Consider the following 22,179-nt stretch of genomic DNA (forward strand, 5'->3'; position numbering starts at 1 on the left):
AGGGGTGGTAATTGGGATTGTTCAATAATATGAATTAATATACATGTATTAGCAAATATTGCCGTGAGCACTTATTAGAGCGGGTATATTAAGGAAATACTAACAAGGAAAAATGGCTGCATCCTTTCATCAATTTTATTTAGAACACAATTTTTTTATTTCCTGATATGTTTTTATCATAGCCTAGCTTTTTATGTCAACAATACACATACAGTTATTCATCCTTATTCACGTGTCATTCTTTCAATTCACCTTGTTATTTTGCCTATAAGACCGACTGTTACAGTCACATTCAGAGCACAATTTTAACCACTATGTAATATGTTCACAGTCTGTGAATGATCATATGTAAACAGAAATATAAACACGCCTTTATCCCACCCTTGCATATTGTCAGATGTATCTGTTAAACAAGAACAACTTAATTGTAACTATTTGAATTGATAATGAAATTCTCCCTGTAACATTACAGGAATAGCTTGTGGTCAGAAGCAAGAGGCTTCTCCCAGCAACATTACAAGGATTTCTAGAGATCAGAAGAAAGAGGCTGTTGATAGGCTAAAACATTACCATGGCAATTCAGAACCAACCAATCAAAAATCAAGAATGTCCCACGCAATAGACAGCCAATCACCTCGCTGCCCTCCTGTCAACAGTCTGTCGTCTGAGTCACATCAGACTCCCAAGTTGCCTGGGAACAGTTTTAAGGGAAATACAAGGACATGTGATCAAGTAGACTGTGTGCACTGTGCACTGCGTAATGATGAAGTACAGTCCTTGAGGTCACAGTTATCAGACATGCAGGATGAATTATCAGATTTGAAAAAAATTGTGAATAGATTTCTACATCCAAAGTAGCAACACCATAATGAAATAGATGTGTATTTATTATTGTTTTCAATAAAACTATTTCATGATGATTCTCAATTTTTTTCATTTTTTGGCCAACAATGAAAGCTATTTCCTAATGTTTTTTGTGTGTACTGTGATAATGCTGTTATAAACATCTTTAAATTTGGAGGTTTATATCAGAGCAGTGTCACTGGCCATGGCTTTTACCTGCAATGGAAATTTTTAGGCTGAAACAATTAATGTTTCTTGGGCATCAGTGCATCAATTATTTTTTCAAAATGCCTGTGTAAAGTGAAAAAGATTCTGTTATCCATGAAAAGAACACAAACAACACTGATAATGATATTGGATTAAAGAGCCAAGTTCAGTTACATCCATTTCTGGGCCCGGGATCATGAAACTAACTTAAGATCATATTTTGTCTTAACTCTTAAGATTTAGACTTAAGATCAAATTTTGTCTTAAATCGGGGATCACGAAGCTCAATCACTGAGAATATCTTAAGCCTAAGACAAAATTTGATCTTAAATCCTAAGACTGCCCCTGAGTAGACTTAAGACAAAATTTGTAGGAAGAAAGATGGCGGAGGCTGTTCGCCTCATACGTCGCCTAGGGGCTAAACAGGACAAAATAGCAAATCATCGGACATTTCGAGACCGATTCAACCCTCTTGATCTGTACAACGACGAAGAGCTCTTTGAGAGATATAGATTTCGTCGTCCTACCATTTTTTTCATCGTTGGTCTAACCGGTGATGAACTTGCATAGATTCTACCCAACTCCGCGTTTCCACAGTCTCCCACCTATTATTCAAGTTTTGTTATTCCTTCAGTTTTTTGCTATTTGGGCTTTTCACCTTCAGTTGCTCAGTCGCTTTGTGTCAGCCATATTGGATAGTGTTTACAAAATCACGTTATACGTACACCGGTAATGAGACGCAAATACCATCACGTATTTTTCAAAATCAGCTGCGATACCTATATCCTTGAATTCCTAATACATTTTAGAATCAAATGCCAAATGGTCTTTGTCACCAATACAAATTGTCTAGATGTAATGAAGCAAAATAAATGAGTCGTGAAAACGAACGCTGAAAAAAGTGCACTTGTTGGAAATGTAAACAAAGCCATTCGTCTATTCGTTGAGTACATTGGCTCAGCATTTTCAGAATATACACGGGAAGAGAATCGTAGGGAGAATTAGGGAATATATACATTGCAATGATTTGATATTTCCTGAACTTTAATAAGTTCCTGTCCAGTGTGACGCCATGACTGACGCAAAATCACGCACAACGACAACGGTATTTATCAGTATTTATCGGAATTTCCGTTGGTTTCAATGAAAAATATAACAACAAATAACAGTACACAGATTGTCAGAATGGGTCTGATTACTTACATGTCACATTTATGTATATACGAACCCTGAATCAACGAAAGTCCCCTTGTAAAATCCCGCGTACTGTTGACAGTCAACACGTCATTTTGTAAAAGTCGGTCACCGGTAGTGATGTCATACGTCAACATATGTTGTACATATTAGGTAATTTCTTTGAGGTGAATGAAAGTACACACGATCATTGTGTCCTAGCAGGCTATTTACAGTTTCAATTATGATGTAGATCGTGCATGTCTTGTGTACATTTTTTCACACATTCAATTTCACTTTGGATATTAATCAATGTTCAATATGATATCATAAGTAGATATAGGCCACAACATGTATGAACCTTTAATAATATCCTGTTTGTTTGAACAATGTTTACAAATGAAATTGATAAGTTTATAGTGTCGTATACGATACTTCTTTATTTTGGACAAGTGATACTAGATGAAATGTAAATGCAACTGCAACATGTATGTATTTCTAGGGAGTGTAATAGTCAATATTATAAGTTCATATAAACAGTGTCCACGAATAGCTGTATAACTAAACTGAAGATATAACTTAAAGAAAATTGATATATTTTTTTTCGTTAAAATGTATGCACACATTTCTTAAAGAATTGTCCTTGTCTTGGAATTTTTTTTATGCCGTTTGATATACAGAACAGTGATATCTAACGATTCGCCAGGTGCGCGTTGGTCACAATTAAACGACTTATGAATTATTTCTCTTGTTTTGCATTATATAATCAATGGGTTCATCCTTTATCAAATATTGTGACCACAAGATATTAAACTGTTTACTATATTTCTACACGAATTGTAAAAAGTTTTAAAATATAACCCGTGCCATGTACCCCGTTGGTGGACGATTATCCTAATACGATTATCCTGTTAATTCTATACCAAGAGAGCTTTCTTCGCATCTTTTATGGTATAATTTTTAGACAAGATGATGAGAAATAATTACATAATAATGAACAAATACATGTCCAATATTGAAAAATAATTTTGTTTGGTTTGAAATACTTTTTCAGTACTTGATTACGTAAAATTGATGCCAAACAGGTGCGTGTCTTGTCCAATTAAGATACACTGTACATTATCAAATTGTTTATCTATTCCAGACATTATTTACATGGTAAACGCAGTCTTTTTATGTTGTGTCGAAAAAGCGTCAAATTCCGTTTTAAACACATGGACTTTTTCCATATCATGAACGAAAATTAGGGGAGATATGTATCAATCAAAAAACCAGAGTCGTCTTTCTCCGAGGTTATGAAAGACAAACAAGCAGCCATGACGTCAAATAGAATTGTGTCATTTTCTTAGTAATTAATTACATTTGATGATATACTGCTCGTGATCCAGTTAGATAGGTGCAACATTAGTCAAATTACACTTGCACAATCAGGAGAATGTTGGAATCTAAGGACTAATTTATGGTTTACATAGGGCCATCCATTTCGCTATCACTCATTTTTTATGAAGTTTAATTTCATCATTTCTGATGGTTTTTTATGCCTAAACGTATACAGTTTCAATATCGATATTTGTGTTGGAATAGTTTGGTTCCTCGTGAACAAAACACCACGAAAATACACTGTCCTTACCCACAGCTAATTCTCACCAAGTGACCCTAGTTACAATAAACTAGTGCTAAGCATAGCGTAGTTATGCCCCCTTTCCTTTGAACGTGTGTAACCTCTCTGTCGCCTTTTGACGTCATAGCGGTAAATCCGTTTTCGTCATTTACGGCAGGCTATTTTTTGCATTGAATTTATCTCGTTATACATACTCATTTAGCTCCATTTGATATATATTTATGTCGTTCAAATATTAGGCATATTTTGTTCGCTCACAGTTTCGGTAAAGCTGCTAAATATTTTTTTTTGTCGCACAGTACTTTTATTGGTGTACGCTAAAAAGGGGAGAAATTTCCTGTTTTTCGACGCAGAATAAAGTCTCGGACAAAACTTAGCAGCGTCTTTTTTTCAAACCGGTTTAATGTTTACAGTTAAATTTACACCATCAGATAGGAAATTTAATATTCTACATCACTGCGTAATTTTATAGCCAGAGGTAGATCCAGTCCCGGATGAGCGCAATTCTCGCACAACCTTCTCTTTTCCGATCTTAGGATAATGTGCGTCAGAAAAATAACCTCGGCATCCAATGATTACAGTAGTGCGATATTACGTGCGCGCGTCCCTATGGCGACGGTCTTAGACTTAGACTTAGCTAAGATTTTGCTGAGACCGTTTCAAGATCCAGTCTTAGAGCGAATCTTAGCTAAGCAAAATCTTAAAAACTTAAGACAAAATTCGTGCTTAGCAAAATTTGAGCTAAGACCACTTTCATGATCCCGGGCCCTGTTTCTTTATACTCTTGGTGGAGAAAAATTGTCCCCCCTCATCTCTTCTGTTTTCTACAAAAACAAAATGTGTCTCTTTTGAGTTTGAAAAACTTTTCTATTTTCATGTAGAAGTCTCAGCACTCTTCTTATATCTACCTCCCAAAAAGAAACAATAGGAAAACTATGTCACACACTGAACAACTACACTTAAATTGTGATGTGAGAAGAAAATACAAACACTAGTGGTTTAAGTCACAACAAAATTGGATCATTATCTGCATGAATAATGGATGCTGACTCAAGCAAAGGGACACAACTTGTCACATACTATTGTTCCAAATGCCAAGATTCTTATTGGTTGATTTAGTTAAATATGTTTAGGCAATTCCCCTTGTAGGGGGATTTAGTCATCATGTGGGCTGTCTGTCCGTTCGTCCGTATTTCGTTTCTGGAGCATAACTTAAAAAAAGCTTGAAAGATTTTTTCATCCAATCTTGGTATATATATTAACCAGGGGCTGTGGTGGTGCCTTTTGCTATTTTAAAGATTTTTGGAATTTTTATTTTTTCCGTTTCCATGGTACATGTAACAAGTTTGATTTTGATTCTGTTCATAGGTGGTGTGATTGTCGAGACCATATCTCTAAAACTAATAAGTATTCTTTAATGAAACTTTGCACACAAAAAGACCACGTTGTCGAATTTTCGAATTTTTAATTTTGCCGTTTTTATGGCAACAAGTTTAACATTGAATCTGTTCACAGTGGTGTGTTTGTCCGGATCATATCCCAGTGGGGGGTGCAGGTATAATATGCACACACATTTGCACCCAAATTCTGGATGTGCTTCTGGGTTTTCAGCTACGTTAGCACTTTGTACAGTATGTGGAGCTGAAAAAACATTCTCTTGTGGAGAATGTTCTTTAAAACTAAATAGCTCAGAGGTAATAGCGCCAGAATGGGGGTCAGATGTAATCATGCCATTATCAACAAATAACCCCTTTTAATCAACAGAAAATCAAATTTGATTTCATTGAACTGAAACTTTGCATAGATGTTGATGATTATAAATCAGCATAACCTGCAGTCAACATTGACGGGGGCGCAGGCGGCCCAGATGTCTAAGGCACCATAATTAGCTGGGAACCTGTGAAGATCCGGGGTGGAATAGGTCTTCAGCAACCCATGCTTGCCGTAAAAGGTGACTACACTTGTTGTCAGAGGCGACTAATGGGATCAATGCTCATTATGTCAATCACTTGATTGTCTGATCCAGAATTGATTATTTACAGACCGCTGTCATATAACTGGAATATTGAAACAAACAAATTAGCTGGGAGAATCCTATGATCATGGGGTTGAATCCCAGTTTGCCCAGATTATGTTTCTAGGTTTGTCAGCACCATACCCAGGCCAAAGTGGCAAACATCTGAGACATGCATCACTTTAGGCTTTCCTTCCTCGTGAAGCTGACATGACGTGATATGACTTGAATACTGTTCAAAGCTATTGCAATCCAGCTCACTCACTCTACTGTGGCTAATGTTGACGATGCGGCAAAAGTAATATATCTTTTATCTCGAAAACTGAATGTTTATTACCCAAACTATGAAACCATATTACATTGAGATCATGCTGTCCCTGCATCAAACAGACCACATTACAGACAATTACAGACCTACTTTCTTGACAAAATAGGTAAGATTTTACTAATTTCTCAGACATGTTACACAACCAAAGTATATTGGATGTCAAGCAACATGATAATTTTAAGATACTTGTTTTGAAACAAAACTTTGCAGGAAGGATGTGGTGTACAGAATAGTATATGATAAATCATTTGGTGTATTTTGTAGTTTTAGCTTCATGTGGACTTTATACATGTAACTTTCCTATACATAATTATCATGAGTTTCTAAAACATGGCCGCCATAGCAGGGCATTACAGAAGAAATGGCATCCACAGCATTCATTTGGAAAAATGTCATTATGAAGCCATTTCTTCATGAACCATGGCATAAGATATACAGTAGCTATGTTGTATAAGCAGAAATATATTGTTGTGTATTTTTTAAATTGGCCCAACTTGAGCCTTTGTTAAACATGTAAATTTGGTCCTCTTGTTAGCCAGTTATGCAAGTATCAGTGTGAGATTTAATGTACATGCAGTGTGGATGTCTGTTGTGTGAAAAATGATGTTGCTATGTTTTCATATTTTTATTACCCTTTGTATGGATCTGATCTAAGATGATATTTCCGGAAAAGTCAAGTAAGCAAGAGAGCCTTGTGGTGGTGTACTTCTTCTAATTTTGCCACAAGCCCCAGGGGCAGTGGGATGAAGAACATCAGCAAAGCAACATCTAGACCTATGGCCCAAAGAAACTCGTGACCCTAATCTATAGCCCCTGACCTTTGCACCATATCTCTTCTGGGTCAATGTACTTTATGCCACGAGAGTACATTTGTTGCACTTTACTAACAATAAACCAGTTATTATCTACAATATGGTAAAAATTATTAATTGTCATTTTAAAGGAGGTTTCTACCGACATATATACTGCAAATAACTTTTTTGAAAGAAAATAATTTAAAACAACATATCTGTGTTTAAGGATTGGCTGAACATGCTGCAATAAGAACTGTGGCGATATGACAATGATGTCTTTGTTTGTTAACTAGGTTTAATCACTGTGAGTGTAGCTGTACAAGAGTGTGGCTAGTGTCAAGTGTTTGCAGCCAGCGGCATGCTTGTGAAAGTTATCTCCCCTATCCTGGCTTTGGCTGAAGCCAATTTAAGGATGGGGCCCATTTAGGGTTTAACTAATACCACAAGAACCATACATATTATTTGCAAATCTTGGTCAATATTTAGCGATTAATCCGGTCAAAATAATGAACCAGTTGAGCACAAATCCCAAAAGATTTCTAACCCAGATGTATTCATCCGCTTCATGCCTACAAAATACCAATATTGTTTCAGTGGAAGGGGATGGCTGCTATTCATTTGACAACATGGCTGCTAACGATGGCAATGTAGGAGACACCATGACTGACAACAGCTACAAAGACGAGATGCTTTCCCAGGCAGGGCTAAACGAGGAGGAATTACAAACTCGAAGGAAATTATTTTCCACTACTTCATCTAACTCCCTTCCCCAGAACATCACTGCGGACTTTCAGAACAAAAACAACTTGAGTGATGAACAGAAGGTCTTGCAGCCTGTCAAGTCTGTCACAGAGTTCATGGACATCCCGACTGATGGGGGGAGCATGATCCAGTCCCCCCAAGGTGATCAGCCAACAAGTGTAAAGCTTATAGAGCCCAGTACACAGCAAATGGAGCCAACAGTTGGTGAGTGATCACATCATCGAACAATGTTGAAGAATTCAAATCAAGTATTAAAGGCTCTGATCTTTTTTGCTTGGTTTGCATTTTAATTTTTTACAAAACCGTTTACTCAATATGATAAGGAATCAATTTCTTACTTGAAAGTATTCATTGTCAGGGTAAATAAAGAAAAAGTAAAAAAGAAATGTTTTTATTAAAGTTCTAAGCGTTACTGAACCCACATGGACATGCTTGACATTCTTTGACTAAAATGATTAGTTCAGTGTTATTCCACATTTGGTGGCCCAGTCGTCTATGGCGCCACGATTTGCTATGCAGAGTTGCGTCCCTTGGGCATGCCAGAAACCTATGATTGTGGGTTCGAATCCCAGTTCACCCCGATTATGTTTCTAGGTTTGTCAGCACCATACCCGTGCTCGTGGGTTTCACCGAAGTGGTAAACGTCTGAGACCTGCATCACTTCAGGCTTTATTTTTCCTCCCACATTAAGCTGACACGTTCTGATATAACTGCAATACTGTTAAAAGCAGCGTTTAACCCAACTACTCACTCACTCATCCCACAGATGACAACCTAACTGACACTGTCAGCCTCTTTGATCATGTGTACAAGGTGTCTGAAGGTTTGCAATTATCCATGCATACTTATTGGAATGTTCCAGAAGTAGGTGATACCAGCAACATAGAGGAACTGTCTCCCCCCTGCCCCGATGATTCCATGACCCCGCCCACACCACTCGTGCTCCGCCCCTACCAGGAGGAGCTAGCTCAACCCTCCCTGAGGGGCAGCAATACCATCATCTGCGCTCCAACAGGGTCAGGGAAGACGTTTGTGGCAGCGAAAATAATGCAGGTCATTATCTGTTTCACTTGACATAATGAAGACACACTTTCTTGGAATGGTTACAAATCTTTGCTCATACCTTCCAAAGTGCAGGATATTTAGTATTTTTACTATGACACGGTTATGTAGTCTTTATGAGACTCCTGAAGTGGCAAGAGACTTTTATTATGTATTTAATTGTTACTTTAGTTGTATATGATTTTTGTAGGTGTATCTTTATTTTCGACTCCATTAGAGATGGTAAGCTCAACCAAATAAAAATCAAATTTAAGTATTTAAAATTTGTTTGGTTGGCTGAATCTGTACACCAAAAAATATTAAACGTTGCGTAGTCACTGACTGAAAAAATGAAGAGAACACAAAGTGACATGACGAAAGACAGTTGACTGCTTCACTCCATGTAAATGCTTCATGGATAACAAAGAGATTATCACCGTTATGTGTGTGTATGTAGTATTGTTGTTTGTATACATGCGTGTCACCATCTTTGACATATGCTATATAGTAGATAAGTCTTCCTGTGACGTAGCATCATATGGTACATCTATATGTTATGACTGTAATGGTGTTGCCTGGGTGCCGTTGTACAAAGCTATCTTAGCGCTAAGGTGATCGTAACACCCATACCTTTACACAGACTTACGACAGTCGTGGTGCTAAGCTGTTTCGTACAACGGCACCCTGGACATTAGCAGCTTTACAATGACAGTGGTAACATTTACAATGAATACAAATAGACTTTGGCATTTACTTTTCATCAGTATTTCATCAGCCATCATTTGATTCATGTTAATATCACCATGTAAAATTGGAACATTTTATCTAATACTATGAAAAAGTTTCGGATTCCTTAGGATGTGTGTAGATACATTGGCTAAATTGACAGTGTTATACATTTGCCTATCCACTTGTTGAAGATGGAATAAAGAAAGCAACAGCCACAGACAGAAAGACACCGTTGAAAGTGCATAATAAACAAATAAATACTAAATTTGGGAATGTCTACGTATATTTTCCTAAATAAAGTTGTCTTGAAGATAGTATTTTGGGGCTGACAAGGTCCAGATTTAAAGGTTTGAATGTATTTTCTTTAAAATTTGTTTTGATCTCTTTTAGATGTTTTGATCTAAGATTTGTATTCGTATTCTGACTTTTAGCTATTTTAAAGTGTATGCAGAGTGCAGCAGCAATGCCTTGACAGGTTTGGAAGTTGATAGTTTTACCATTTTCAGGAGCATCTCCAGAAACCAGGGGTGAGGAAGATCATCTTTTTTGCCAACCAGGTGGCTCTCGTTGATCAACAGTTCAAGGTGATAAAGGATCACTTGCCCCGGGATGTCCGCATCCAGAAACTGAGCGGTGATACAGAGGAGGCTCTCCGGGTTCCTCTCGCAGAACTCGTAAGAAGGTAGGTGGCAGATGACCTGATGGCTCGCCCTGTCAGTTTGCCCTCACACTAACATACAGGGGTTGTTCTGCACATGTGGTACTACACACTGTTGCTAGCAGTAATTACCATATTTTTACCGGTAAAATAAGGCTTGAACCAGTACTTTGCCAGTCCCTGTGGACCGGCAAATAAAGTACCTTATACATCTTTGTTGTTGAACAAAATATTGGCAATATTCATATAAGTATATTTTTCTAACGAAGTAAGCTTGTCTGTTACCAGCAGGGTTTCACCTCGTCTATTTTTAGTGCAAGGAAATGACATTTCACTTTGCTTCAAGGTTTAATATACCTTTCTAGCGGCTTAGTCTTGAACCAAAGTGAAATACCGTATTCGACATAATAAGCGCACGCCTCTAATAAGCGCCCATGGGGATATTTGCTAATATATTGGCTAGGGAACAATCCCCAATCAGCACCCCTTCCGATTGATCAATGTATACAAGTCTTATTAATTCATGTATAATATGCACTCATGTGTTATATGCAACCTTAATTATGGGCAGTTGAATTCTGGAAAAATATATCTGTCGCATAAACCACAAAATTTACGATCTTTCAACTCTGTTATTTTCACCAAAAGAATTTTCTTATAAGAGCCCCCTATTTCTAATTTTGAGAGCGCCCTGGTCGCTTATTACGTCGAATACGGTATTAAAAAAAAGAGAGAAATTTGTAACTGAACTTTCTGTGAATGACGTGTAGATTTAACTAAATTACTTCAGAGATGATGTCATTGTATTTGTTAGCAATGAACTGCGATGAATATGATGCTGAAAGAATTAAAACCAGGTATTTTTTCATGTGTTTATTTGTTGAAAGTTGGGACTGACAAAAATTAGGTGGGGACTTAAGTTATGGATGTCCATTCGGTCAAAAAATACAAAGTTGAAAAAAAGGACAAAAGTACAAAAAAGGTCAAATATTACGAATAAAGAACTAAATGTTACTAATAAAGGTCAAAATACAAAACAAACAGACACCGGTTAAACAAATACAAAGTTGAAACAAAGGTAAAGTAATATCAAAAGTCAAATGTTACGAAAAGGCATCATAAGAAAAGAAAACACAATGTATACCAAAGAACGTCAGTGAGCACGAAAGGACGTTTACAATAAGGAAGGTCAGTGAGCACGAAAGGACGTTTACAATAAGGAAGGTCAGTGAGCACGAAAGGACGTTTACAATAAGGAACGTCAGTGAGCACGTAAGGTCGTTTACAATAAGGAACGTCAGTGAGCACAAAAGGAAGCTGCAATTTGTAAAACATTCCAAGTTTAATCGGCTTGTTCTGCCGTGTATATGATAACTGCATGCATGCCGAGGTGCACAGTGTATTACGTCACTCCTCGTGCACTCACATTACATATTTTCCATATTTGAAACTTGATTTCCTGTTTTTTCCCAGGAATGACATCCTGTTCATGACCCCCCAGATCCTTGTGGATGCTCTGAGACTGGAGGGCACTGGGGTATCCAGCCTGTCCGAGTTCACCATGCTGGTGTTTGATGAGTGCCATCACACCAACTCCAGACACCCCTTCAACAGAATAATGTTCAACTATATGGATCTTAAACTGAATGAGTCCATTGAGGATGACAGGAGGCAGCTGCCTCAGGTATGTACAGAGCTTAAAACTGATGTGAATGCCTCATGGTGGATCAGCTGACCATTAACATTGAAATGAGTGAGTGAGTAAGTTGGGTTTAACGCCACTTTTAACAGTATTACAGTTATATCGCGGCATCTCAGCTTAATGTGGGAGGAAAGCCCAAAGTAATGCATGTCTCAGACGCTTACCACTTCGGTGAAACCTACGAGCACGGGTATGGTGCTGACAAACCTAGAAACATAATCAGGGCGAACCGGGCTTTGAACCCACAATCATAGGTTTCTGTTGTGCCCAAGGGACGCAACTCTGCACACCAAATCGCGGCGTCTTAGATGACTGGGCCACATGTGCCCCCAACATTGAAATGAGGGCCTGATATAGGACCAGGGGACTCGATTATTGAAATGGGAGGTCATATATTTGTATTAATTGCATTAAACCATGCTCCCTTCCAACCAGGAGTGGATGCAATCCACTATTACAAAATTGATCCTTGGTCCTCTAAATTGTACTACCCTTGTCTGCCATTGGTGGCCTAGTCACCTAAGATGCTAAGGTGTCGCTTTTTTTAGCTGTGTCCCTTAAGTACACCAGAAAACTATGATTGTGGGTTCAAACCCCAGATTCACCCTGATCAGCTGCACCTTGCTTCACCAGAGCAGGGGACCGCCTCCGTGGTCTAGTGGTAGAGCGTCCGCCCGGAGAGCGGAAGGTCCGGGGTTCGATCCCCAGCTGCGTCATACCAAAAGACGTTTAAAGATGGTACTTGTTGTTACCCTGTCTGGCGCTCTGCATTCAGGGGCTTAAACAAGGACTGGTCAGCTCGGAGTCAGTATACTGTGTCTGAGTGGGGTATTCATGTTAAACTGCGGCATGGTATCTCAGTGGGCTAGCACTATAAATCGACATCAGTCTGTACTAGTACAAGCAGCCACACACACACACACACACACACACACACACTTGCATGCACGTCGCTATATAAGTACAATAATCTTGGACGTGACTGACGTTAAACCCAATTTCACCTCACCTCATCTCACCTAACCAGAGCAGTAAACATCTTAGACATTTATCACTTGGGCTTTTTTCTCACATAAAGCAAACACACTGTAATGTAATAGAGGGTGTTCAGAGGAACGTTAAACCCATCATACTCATTTGGGTGTGTTTTTGTGATGTCCGGTAATGTTAGACAGAAGCTGGACTATTTATGTGTTAGTCTTGATTTGCATCTGCATGTGACAGATCGTGGGCTTGACCGCTTCTGTGGGTGTGGGGAAGGCCAAGAGTATCTCTGGGGCAATGGACCACATTCAGAAACTCTGCGCCAATCTAGATGCCTTTGGGGGAGTATCAACAGTCAGAGAGACTCAAGAGGACCTTGCTAAGCATGCTCGAACAGTTGGTGTCGGTCAGTGTCTCATTCACATCAATTAATTTATTGATTAGTGAGAATCTATGTCTGAAGCTTGTTTAATTTAACACAAAACATACCAGATCCTATTCATTAACGGTTCTCCAAAGTTCTGTGTACCACATTTAGCTCACTTGGTAACATAACAGATTAAATTTGGAAGTGGTCTCAAAATATGGGCAGTATTTCAAATGCCTAATGTGTTAGTGCAATTTTATTCAGGTCAGAATTAGCTTTGTGTAATGACATGAATTAGTTTGGATGGACGTTGTAGTGTCAAACTTGAAAAGGATATACTCTTGAAAAAAGAGTTTGCCCTTAAGTTGTTAAGATATCAGCATTTTGACAATGTTTCAGATGTGATTAAGACCAACAAGCGGAAGGAGGACAAGTTTAGATATGTGATAGCTACCAAGCTGATGGAGTTTATCGAAAAGATGATGATCCAGCCTGACAGTGAGTCGAGTTATATAAGTTGTAGTTCACTTTGACAGGTTGTACTTCACTTTCACAGGTTGTAGTTTACTTTGACAGGTTTTAGTTCACCTTGACAACTTGTTGTTCACGTTGACAGGTTTTAGTTCCCCTTGACAACTTGTAGTTCACTTTGACAGGTTTTAGTTCACCTTGACAACTTTTAGTTCACCTTGACAACTTGTAGTTCACTTTGACATGTTGTAGTTCACTTTGACAAGTTGTAGTTCACTTTGACTGGTTGTAGTTTACTTTGACAGGTTTCAGTTCACCTTGACAACTTGTAGTTCACTTTGACAGGTTTTACTTTACCATGACAACTTGTAGTTCCCTTTGACAAGTTGTTGTTCCCTTTGACAGGTTGTACTTCACTTTGACAGGTTGTAGATAACTTTGACAAGTTGTAGTTCACTTTGACAGGTTGTAGTTCACTTTGACAGGTTGTAGATAACTTTGACAAGTTGTAGTTCACTTTGACAGGTTGTACTTCACTTTGACAGGTTGTAGTTCACTTTGACAGGTTGTAGATAACTTTGACAAGTTGTTGTTCCCTTTGACAGGTTGTACTTCACTTTGACAGGTTGTAGATAACTTTGACAAGTTGTAGTTCACTTTGACAGGTTGTAGTTCACTTTGACAGGTTGTAGTTCACTTTGACAAGTTGTAGTTCACTTTGACAGGTTGTAGTTCACTTTGACAGGTTTTAGTTGACTTTGAGAAGTTGTAGTTCACTTTGACAACTTGTAGTTCACTTTGACAAGTTGTAGTTCACTTTGACAGGTTGTAGTTCACTTTGACAGGTTGTAGTTGACTTTGAGAAGTTGTAGTTCACTTTGACAAGTAGTAGTTCACATGGATAGGTTTTAGTTGACTTTGAGAAGTTGTAGTTCACTTTGACAACTTGTAGTTCACTTTGACAGGTTGTAGTTGACTTTGAGAAGTTGTAGTTCACTTTGACAAGTTGTAGTTCACTTGGACAGGTTTAAGTTCATCTTTACATGTTAAAGCTTATATTGACATATGTTTTACTTCATCTTGACATGTTTTACTTCATCTTGACATGAACATTGACATATGTTTCACCCCAACTTGACACGTTTTACTTGACATCTTGACATGTACATTGACATATATTACACCCCATCTTGACATGTTTGTGTTCATCTTGACATGTTAAAGCTTACGTTGACATAATTTTCGGTTCACCTTGAGAATAGTGCACACCCACTGTAATGCGCACCCCCTTCTAGGTGAATCAGTATTTCTTCGATTATTATGCATAGAAAAATTACATCATATCCCATCAGCGAATTCAGTTAGATGAACAGGTGATAACAAACTTGGTCAATACAGATTTGAAATTGGAGATAAAACATCACCAGACATGATGATTTATTATTTAAAATGTACTTCCTGTGCTGCTTGGCATTGTTTAATATGCAGAGATCTCCCAATCTACCGGTGATTCGGTTATAATCGCACCCAATAATATAAATTGAAAGAAGTTTTATGCAATAATTGGAAGAATTGTATCTGAAACTATTATTTTGTTAGGAGTAATATATTCCAATATCGTTTTATAATAGTTAGAACTTTACTATATGTATTCAATATAATAATAACCATAAGCGAAACACTTTGGTACAGCTGATCACTATGACTGGATATTTTATACGTAAGGAACAATTTGACCAGACACTGTCAAGGCACCCGCGCTCGCGATCATGAAACCTTTTTGTTGACGTATAAAAGTCAAACTACAACAAATATGTCTTTTAATGAGTTCAAAGTATGGCATTTATGATATATGTATCCATTTTCTGTCAGCTAAAGCTCGTTTCAGTGCATCAGTAACTGTAATCTGGCCATGGTTGCTGTAAATAACTGTGAGTTGTGTGATCTACCAATTACTTCATGATTTCGCCAAAATGAATGTAAACAGTATTTGTATGAATTTTGTATAAAATTAATATAATAGTTTACAACCATAAGTCCAGATATACCATGAACACATTTAATATCCAGAAAGTGTACATGATATATTTGCATACTTCACTTCAGATTTGTTGACATGGCATTTTCAGTGTTACATGCTCAGAGTAATGTCTTCGTGTTGGAAGACTAAGCCCATCAAAACTCATTGTGGCATGTGTAATGCGTACCCCCTTCTCCACAGCTGGGTTTTTTTTGGAAAAAAAAGTGTGCACCATACTCAAGAAAATGTTGACATGTTTTAGCTCACATTGTCACATGTTTTTATTCCCCTTGACATGTTTTAGCTCATCTTGACATACGTTTTGGCTCTCATTGACATATGTTTTTATTCCCCTTGATATGTTTTAGCTCATCTTGACATACGTTTTGGCTCTCATTGACATACGTTTTTATTCCCCTTGATATGTTTTAGCTCATCTTGACATACGTTTTGGCTCTCATTGACATACGTTTTTATTCCCCTTGATATGTTTTAGCTCATCTTGACATACGTTTTGGCTCTCATTGACATACGTTTTTATTCCCTTTGACATGTTTTAGCTCATCTTGACATACGTTTTGGCTCTCATTGACATACGTTTTTATTCCCTTTGACATGTTATAGCTCATCTTGACATACGTTTTGGCTCTCATTGACATACGTTTTTATTCCCCTTGATATGTTTTAGCTCATCTTGACATACGTTTTGGCTCTCATTGACATACGTTTTTATTCCCCTTGATATGTTTTAGCTCATCTTGACATACGTTTTGGCTCTCATTGACATACGTTTTTATTCCCCTTGATATGTTTTAGCTCATCTTGACATACGTTTTGGCTCACATTGACATACGTTTTCATTCCCTTTGACATGTTTTAGCTCATCTTGACATACGTTTTGGCTCACATTGACATACGTTTTCATTCCCTTTGACATGTTTTAGCTCATCTTGACATATGTTTGATCTTACATTGACATGTTGACATGTATTGTATGATTTACGTCAACAAAGTTTCATGTGTGTTTCCTCGCTCAAAAGAGAGCTAGGGTAGGTAGGTCAAGTGTTCTTTGTTTTTTTACTTTTGATGATTTGCTGAATTTAGGTTTGATGAGTCCTAGTGACCATCAGTCAAAAACATGTGTAGTCAAAGAGAATTGAGATAAAAGACATGAAGTTACCATCCAAAACAGCTCACTTGTTAGGTAATACCTTTTAGATACACCTGTGAATTCCAATGCATTTTCTAAATTTGATATTTATTGAAACTGGGCTTTTTTTAACACCAAAATCATAATCCATAAAATATGTATATGAACATGGTACATTTTAGACCTGCATTTCTTTGGGCTCTCCCATATAAAGCTGATACACTGTACAACTAAAATATTGTTTGAAGCAGTCTTAAATTCAACTCACACACTCACTCACTCACTCACTCACTCACTCACTCACTCACTCACTCACCCACCCACCCACAGACCCACCCACCCACCCACTCACTCACTCACTCACTCACTCACTCATCCACTCACCCACCCACCCACTCACTCACTCACTCACTCACTCACTCACTCACTCCTTGTATCTACAGAGGTGGGTCAGGTGCAAGGACGGCCCCGGTTTGTTGACTCCCTGCAGCCGCCAGTAGAGAGGGGTGGGGACCAGTACACCATCTGGGTGAGCACTCTCAAGAGGGAGGTGGCCAACATCGAGGATCAGAATGTCCGCAGGTTCTTCTTCTCATGTCGGAGAATGTTGGAGGTACACAATATGTAATAATTAATTTGTCAATATTCCAAAATATTAAAAAGACCAAAAATATATGGTTAATGTACAGCAGATCTTAATTTATTTGAGAAATGTCTTGAAATAAACTTAAAACTCAAATACAAAGAGAAACAACTTTTAAGCAGAATACATTTTCAAGCAAACTATTTTAGTGTACTTAAGAGTTTGGGAACAAGGGGCATAAACATTGCAATGATATTTTTAATTTCAATGTGTACTTGCGAAGTCCCCTGCCTAATCAGCATCTTACTCAATAAAAATGTTGCTATAAGAGGGTTTCATATGTATAGCGAACAGTTCATATGAGATGGTTAAAGTGAAGCAGTTGCCCTAGAGCCAGGAAGAACTTATAAGCTTGTAGAGGTGCACTTGATTACTCTACAAGAAACAATCTGTTTGATTGGCCAGTTGGCATCAGCTGGTAAGCCTGTAGAGACGTTATGTTGTCATTAAACATTATATTTTATGTGACATCACTTGCTTGTCACAAGCAATTGACCTGTTTGTGCTTCGAGTTACCACACAGAAAGTCGAATGGAGTCATAAGATAGATCTAATTGTCACACACAAATGTTTGCTGAAAATAGGTCTTTGTAACCTGTGAACACTTAATGATAAATTTCAGACATGTGTCAATAGCAAATGTACAGGATATTACGAGCTCAATGCTTGCATAGACTCATGATGTGAAGCCCATTTAACCTGTAAAATACTGTGCATCCCGCTATTGACCCATGTGACTCATTCTGACATGAAAGTGTGTCATCTTCAGTTGTACAACAAATCCCTGGCCATCAACGAGGACTGCCGGACATTGGATGCACTCAGGTACCTGGAGAAGGAGATAGACACTCTCTACTCATCTGATGTGGTCATGGACGAAACTGACCTGAAGCTAAAAGAGCAGTTTGAAAGTAAGCAAGTACTATCTAACCTGGCAGGGTTTAAATAAACATAAAACTGCACAACTAACCAAAAGCTGAAAATTTTAAGAACTACTAGACCAAATGTTACATGTTATTAGCAATTGTTTAACGTTTAGAAATCCATTCAATTACCCACAAGGCCATATTTCAATTACCCACAAATCTGATAGACTTTTCAGAAAACTATTAGAAATAGACTGTATAGTAGGAATAGAATTATAGACATAGATACACACGTACAGTTCATACTGGTACTTATAAAAATGTAACATTATTGTAGATGCACAGGCTTTAGTGGTCAGTCTCATCCAAAATGGAGATGATTCTACTGACCATACCTTTTCTTGAATGTTAAAAAATTTACTCCTTGTATGAATAAATACGGGGATCTCACAGATTTGAAAATTGCTGACTATGCCCATACTATCCTCAATGTATCTGCCAGTACCTTTGAGGCAACACTGGTACAGGTAATATCAATGGCTTGACAATCACAAGGTTCATATCGCTCATTAGATTTACTGTTAACACAAAGAATCAATGGCAACAAAACCCGAAGTTGGGTTTACTGTATATCGCCATGCATAATACGAGTTTTTCGTACCTAGATTTAGGGGGGTTTCAAGAGGGTAACCCTATACACAAGGTAGAATAATTTTGATGGGTTTGTTTCCCAAACACAAAGATATTACCATGAACACGTAACGCCAGAATCCATACTGAATGACGCAAATTAATCTTGTGTAAATGTTCTCTTGATCTTCCCGCTTTCTGAACTTAAGCCTGTTCTCCTGGATGCTGCCAGGAGTCCTAATCTTGTGTAAATGTTCTCTTGCTGTTCCCGCTTCCAGAACTGAAGCCTGTTCTCCTGGATGCTGCCAGGAGTCCTAATCTTGTGTAAATGTTCTCTTGATGTTCCCGCTTCCAGAACTGAAGCCTGTTCTCCTGGATGCTGCCAGGAGTCCTAATCTTGTGTAAATGTTTTCTTGCTGTTCCTGCTTCCAGAACTGAAGCCTGTTCTCCTCGATGCTGCCAGGAGTCCTAATCTTGTGTAAATGTTCTCTTGCTGTTCCCGCTTCCAGAACTGAAGCCTGTTCTCCTGGATGCTTCCAGGAGTCCTAATCTTGTGTAAATGTTCTCTTGATCTTCCCGCTTCCAGAACTGAAGCCTGTTCTCCTGGATGCTGCCAGGAGTCCTAATCTTGTGTAAATGTTCTCTTGCTGTTCCCGCTTCCAGAACTGAAGCCTGTTCTCCTGGATGCTGCCAGGAGTCCTAATCTTGTGTAAATGTTCTCTTGATGTTCCCGCTTCCAGAACTGAAGCCTGTTCTCCTCGATGCTGCCAGGAGTCCTAATCTTGTGTAAATGTTCTCTTGATGTTCCCGCTTCCAGAACTGAAGCCTGTTCTCCTGGATGCTGCCAGGAGTCCTAATCTTGTGTAAATGTTCTCTTGCTGTTCCCGCTTCCAGAACTGAAGCCTGTTCTCCTCGAGGCTGCCAGGAGTCCTAATCTTGTGTAAATGTTCTCTTGCTGTTCCCGCTTTCTGAACTGAAGCCTGTTCTCCTGGATGCTGCCAGGAGTCCTAATCTTGTGTAAATGTTCTCTTGCTGTTCCCACTTCCAGAACTGAAGCCTGTTCTCCTTGATGCTGCCGGGAGTCCCAACTGTGTAAACCCCAAGCTGACCTCACTGTGCAGGATGATCATGAAAGCATTTGACACCCAACGGGAGTCTCGCTGTATGGTGTTTGTGAAGACACGAGACTTGGCAGTGGCTCTCAAGTGCTGGATGGTGGAAGACCCCAATCTCTCCTACCTCAAGCCAGGCATGTTCACTGGACAGAATGCTTCTGCTGACAAAGGAGGTAAAATTACCTGTAAAATTGAATCAACTAAAAGTGCTGAGACCATTGAAAATGTATCAAGTTGTCCATACCTCAAAACAAAGAGAGTGTCCATATTTCACCATATTATCATCAGTGTAATCTTGCAGCTATTCCCTGGAAATATCTATATTCCTACTTGGAAGCGGGATATAGGGATTTATTCTGCCTCTCTCCATGTGCAACCTGGCTTGTTTGTGGTGGGGTATAAGGGATTTGTATTTGTGAGAAATGTATTTCTCGCCAAGGTGGAATACATAGTATATTATCCAGATGACATGGACCAATCAGATCTCATCCTTCTGACAGGGAAGTATGATAATGGTAAATCTGGCATACCACACCTTGTGCTGTCCAAGTTCACATGCTTCCTGTCACAATGTTGTGCTTGGGAGATTAATGTTTTCGGAAATGTTCTTGCCACATAAATCACTAACTTTCATTGAAAGTCATTAGTTTATTTTCCTCTAGTTTCACCTCAAAACAAAGTATCCCCTACTTTATTTTATTAGTATATATATATATATGACCATAAGATATTTCTGAGTACCTCATCAAACAACATACAAAATAAACCTAGATGTGTCCATGTACCTACATATGACCCTTCTATGTAGATATGACCCTTCTACCTAGATAATACCCTTCTACCAAGATATGACCCTTCTATCTAGACATGACCATTCTACCTAGATATAATCCTTCTACCTAGATATGATCCATCTACCTAGATGTGACCCTTCTACCTAGATATAACCCTTCTACCTAGATATAACCATTCTACCTAGATATGACTCTTCCACCTAGATATGACCCATCTACCTAGATGTGACTCTTCTACCTAGATATAATCCTTCTACCTAGATATGACCCTTCTACCTAGATATGACACATCTGCCTAGATGTGACTCTTCTACCTAGATATAATCCTTCTACCTAGATATAACCCTTCTACCCAGATATAACCCATCTACCTAGACATGACCATTCTACCAAGACATGACCCTTCTACCTAGATATGACTCTTCTACCTAGATATGATGCTTCTACCTAGATAATATGATTCTTCCTAGATCTGCTTTTTCTTCCTACTTCCTACATTTCACCTAGAATGCCCATTCAAGAGATGATGATTCATGTTTACAGGGATGACCAGAAATGAGCAGTTGGATGCTGCACAGCTGTTCAGGCAAGGGAATCACAAAATAATTATTGCAACATCTGTGGCAGAGGAAGGGATGGACTTCAGCCAGTGCAACTTGGTCATCCGATACGAATATGTCACCAATGAGATTGCCCTGGTACAAGCTCGAGGTATGTCACCAGTGAATTCACCATGGTTCAAGCTTGAGGTATGTCACCAGTAAATTCACCATGGTTCAAGCTCAAGGTATGTCACCAGTGAATTCACCATGGTTCAAGCTTGAGGTATGTCACCAGTGAATTCACCATGGTTCAAGCTTGAGGTATGTCACCAGTGAATTCACCAAGGTTCAAGCTCAAGGTATGTCACCAGTGAATTCACCATGGTTCAAGCTCAAGGTATGTCACCAGTGAATTCACCAAGGTTCAAGCTTGAGGTATGTCACCAGTGAATTCACCATGGTTCAAGCTTGAGGTATGTCACCAGTGAATTCACCATGGTTCAAGCTTGAGGTATGTCACCCGTGAATTCACCATGGTTCAAGCTTGAGGTATGTCACCAGTGAATTCACCATGGTTCAAGCTTGAGGTATGTCACCAGTGAATTCACCATGGTTCAAGCCTGAGGTATGTCACCAGTAAATTCACCATGGTTCAAGCCTGAGGTATGTCACCAGTGAATTCACCATGGTTCAAGCTTGAGGTATGTCACCCGTGAATTCACCAT

At 38.6% G+C, this 22,179-nt stretch overlaps 1 protein-coding gene across 1 annotated transcript in view; it reads left to right on the plus strand.

Moving 5' to 3' along the window:
* The window catches only part of LOC139452736 (antiviral innate immune response receptor RIG-I-like), a 29,746-nt gene that overhangs the window by 5,975 nt on the left and 1,592 nt on the right, over window positions 1–22,179 (plus strand). Inside the window, exons 5-14 of the mRNA XM_071234314.1 lie at window positions 7,575–7,946; window positions 8,605–8,795; window positions 10,019–10,194; window positions 11,644–11,854; window positions 13,097–13,262; window positions 13,623–13,721; window positions 17,308–17,477; window positions 18,277–18,418; window positions 20,052–20,291; window positions 21,456–21,623. Coding sequence (XP_071090415.1) covers window positions 7,575–7,946; window positions 8,605–8,795; window positions 10,019–10,194; window positions 11,644–11,854; window positions 13,097–13,262; window positions 13,623–13,721; window positions 17,308–17,477; window positions 18,277–18,418; window positions 20,052–20,291; window positions 21,456–21,623 — 1,935 coding nt within the window. The remainder of the gene's footprint in view (window positions 1–7,574; window positions 7,947–8,604; window positions 8,796–10,018; window positions 10,195–11,643; window positions 11,855–13,096; window positions 13,263–13,622; window positions 13,722–17,307; window positions 17,478–18,276; window positions 18,419–20,051; window positions 20,292–21,455; window positions 21,624–22,179) is intronic.

The sequence above is a fragment of the Haliotis cracherodii genome, unplaced genomic scaffold (assembly GCF_022045235.1).
Source record: "Haliotis cracherodii isolate W230 unplaced genomic scaffold, xgHalCrac1.p SCAF_9, whole genome shotgun sequence".
Lineage (NCBI taxonomy): Eukaryota > Metazoa > Mollusca > Gastropoda > Lepetellida > Haliotidae > Haliotis > Haliotis cracherodii.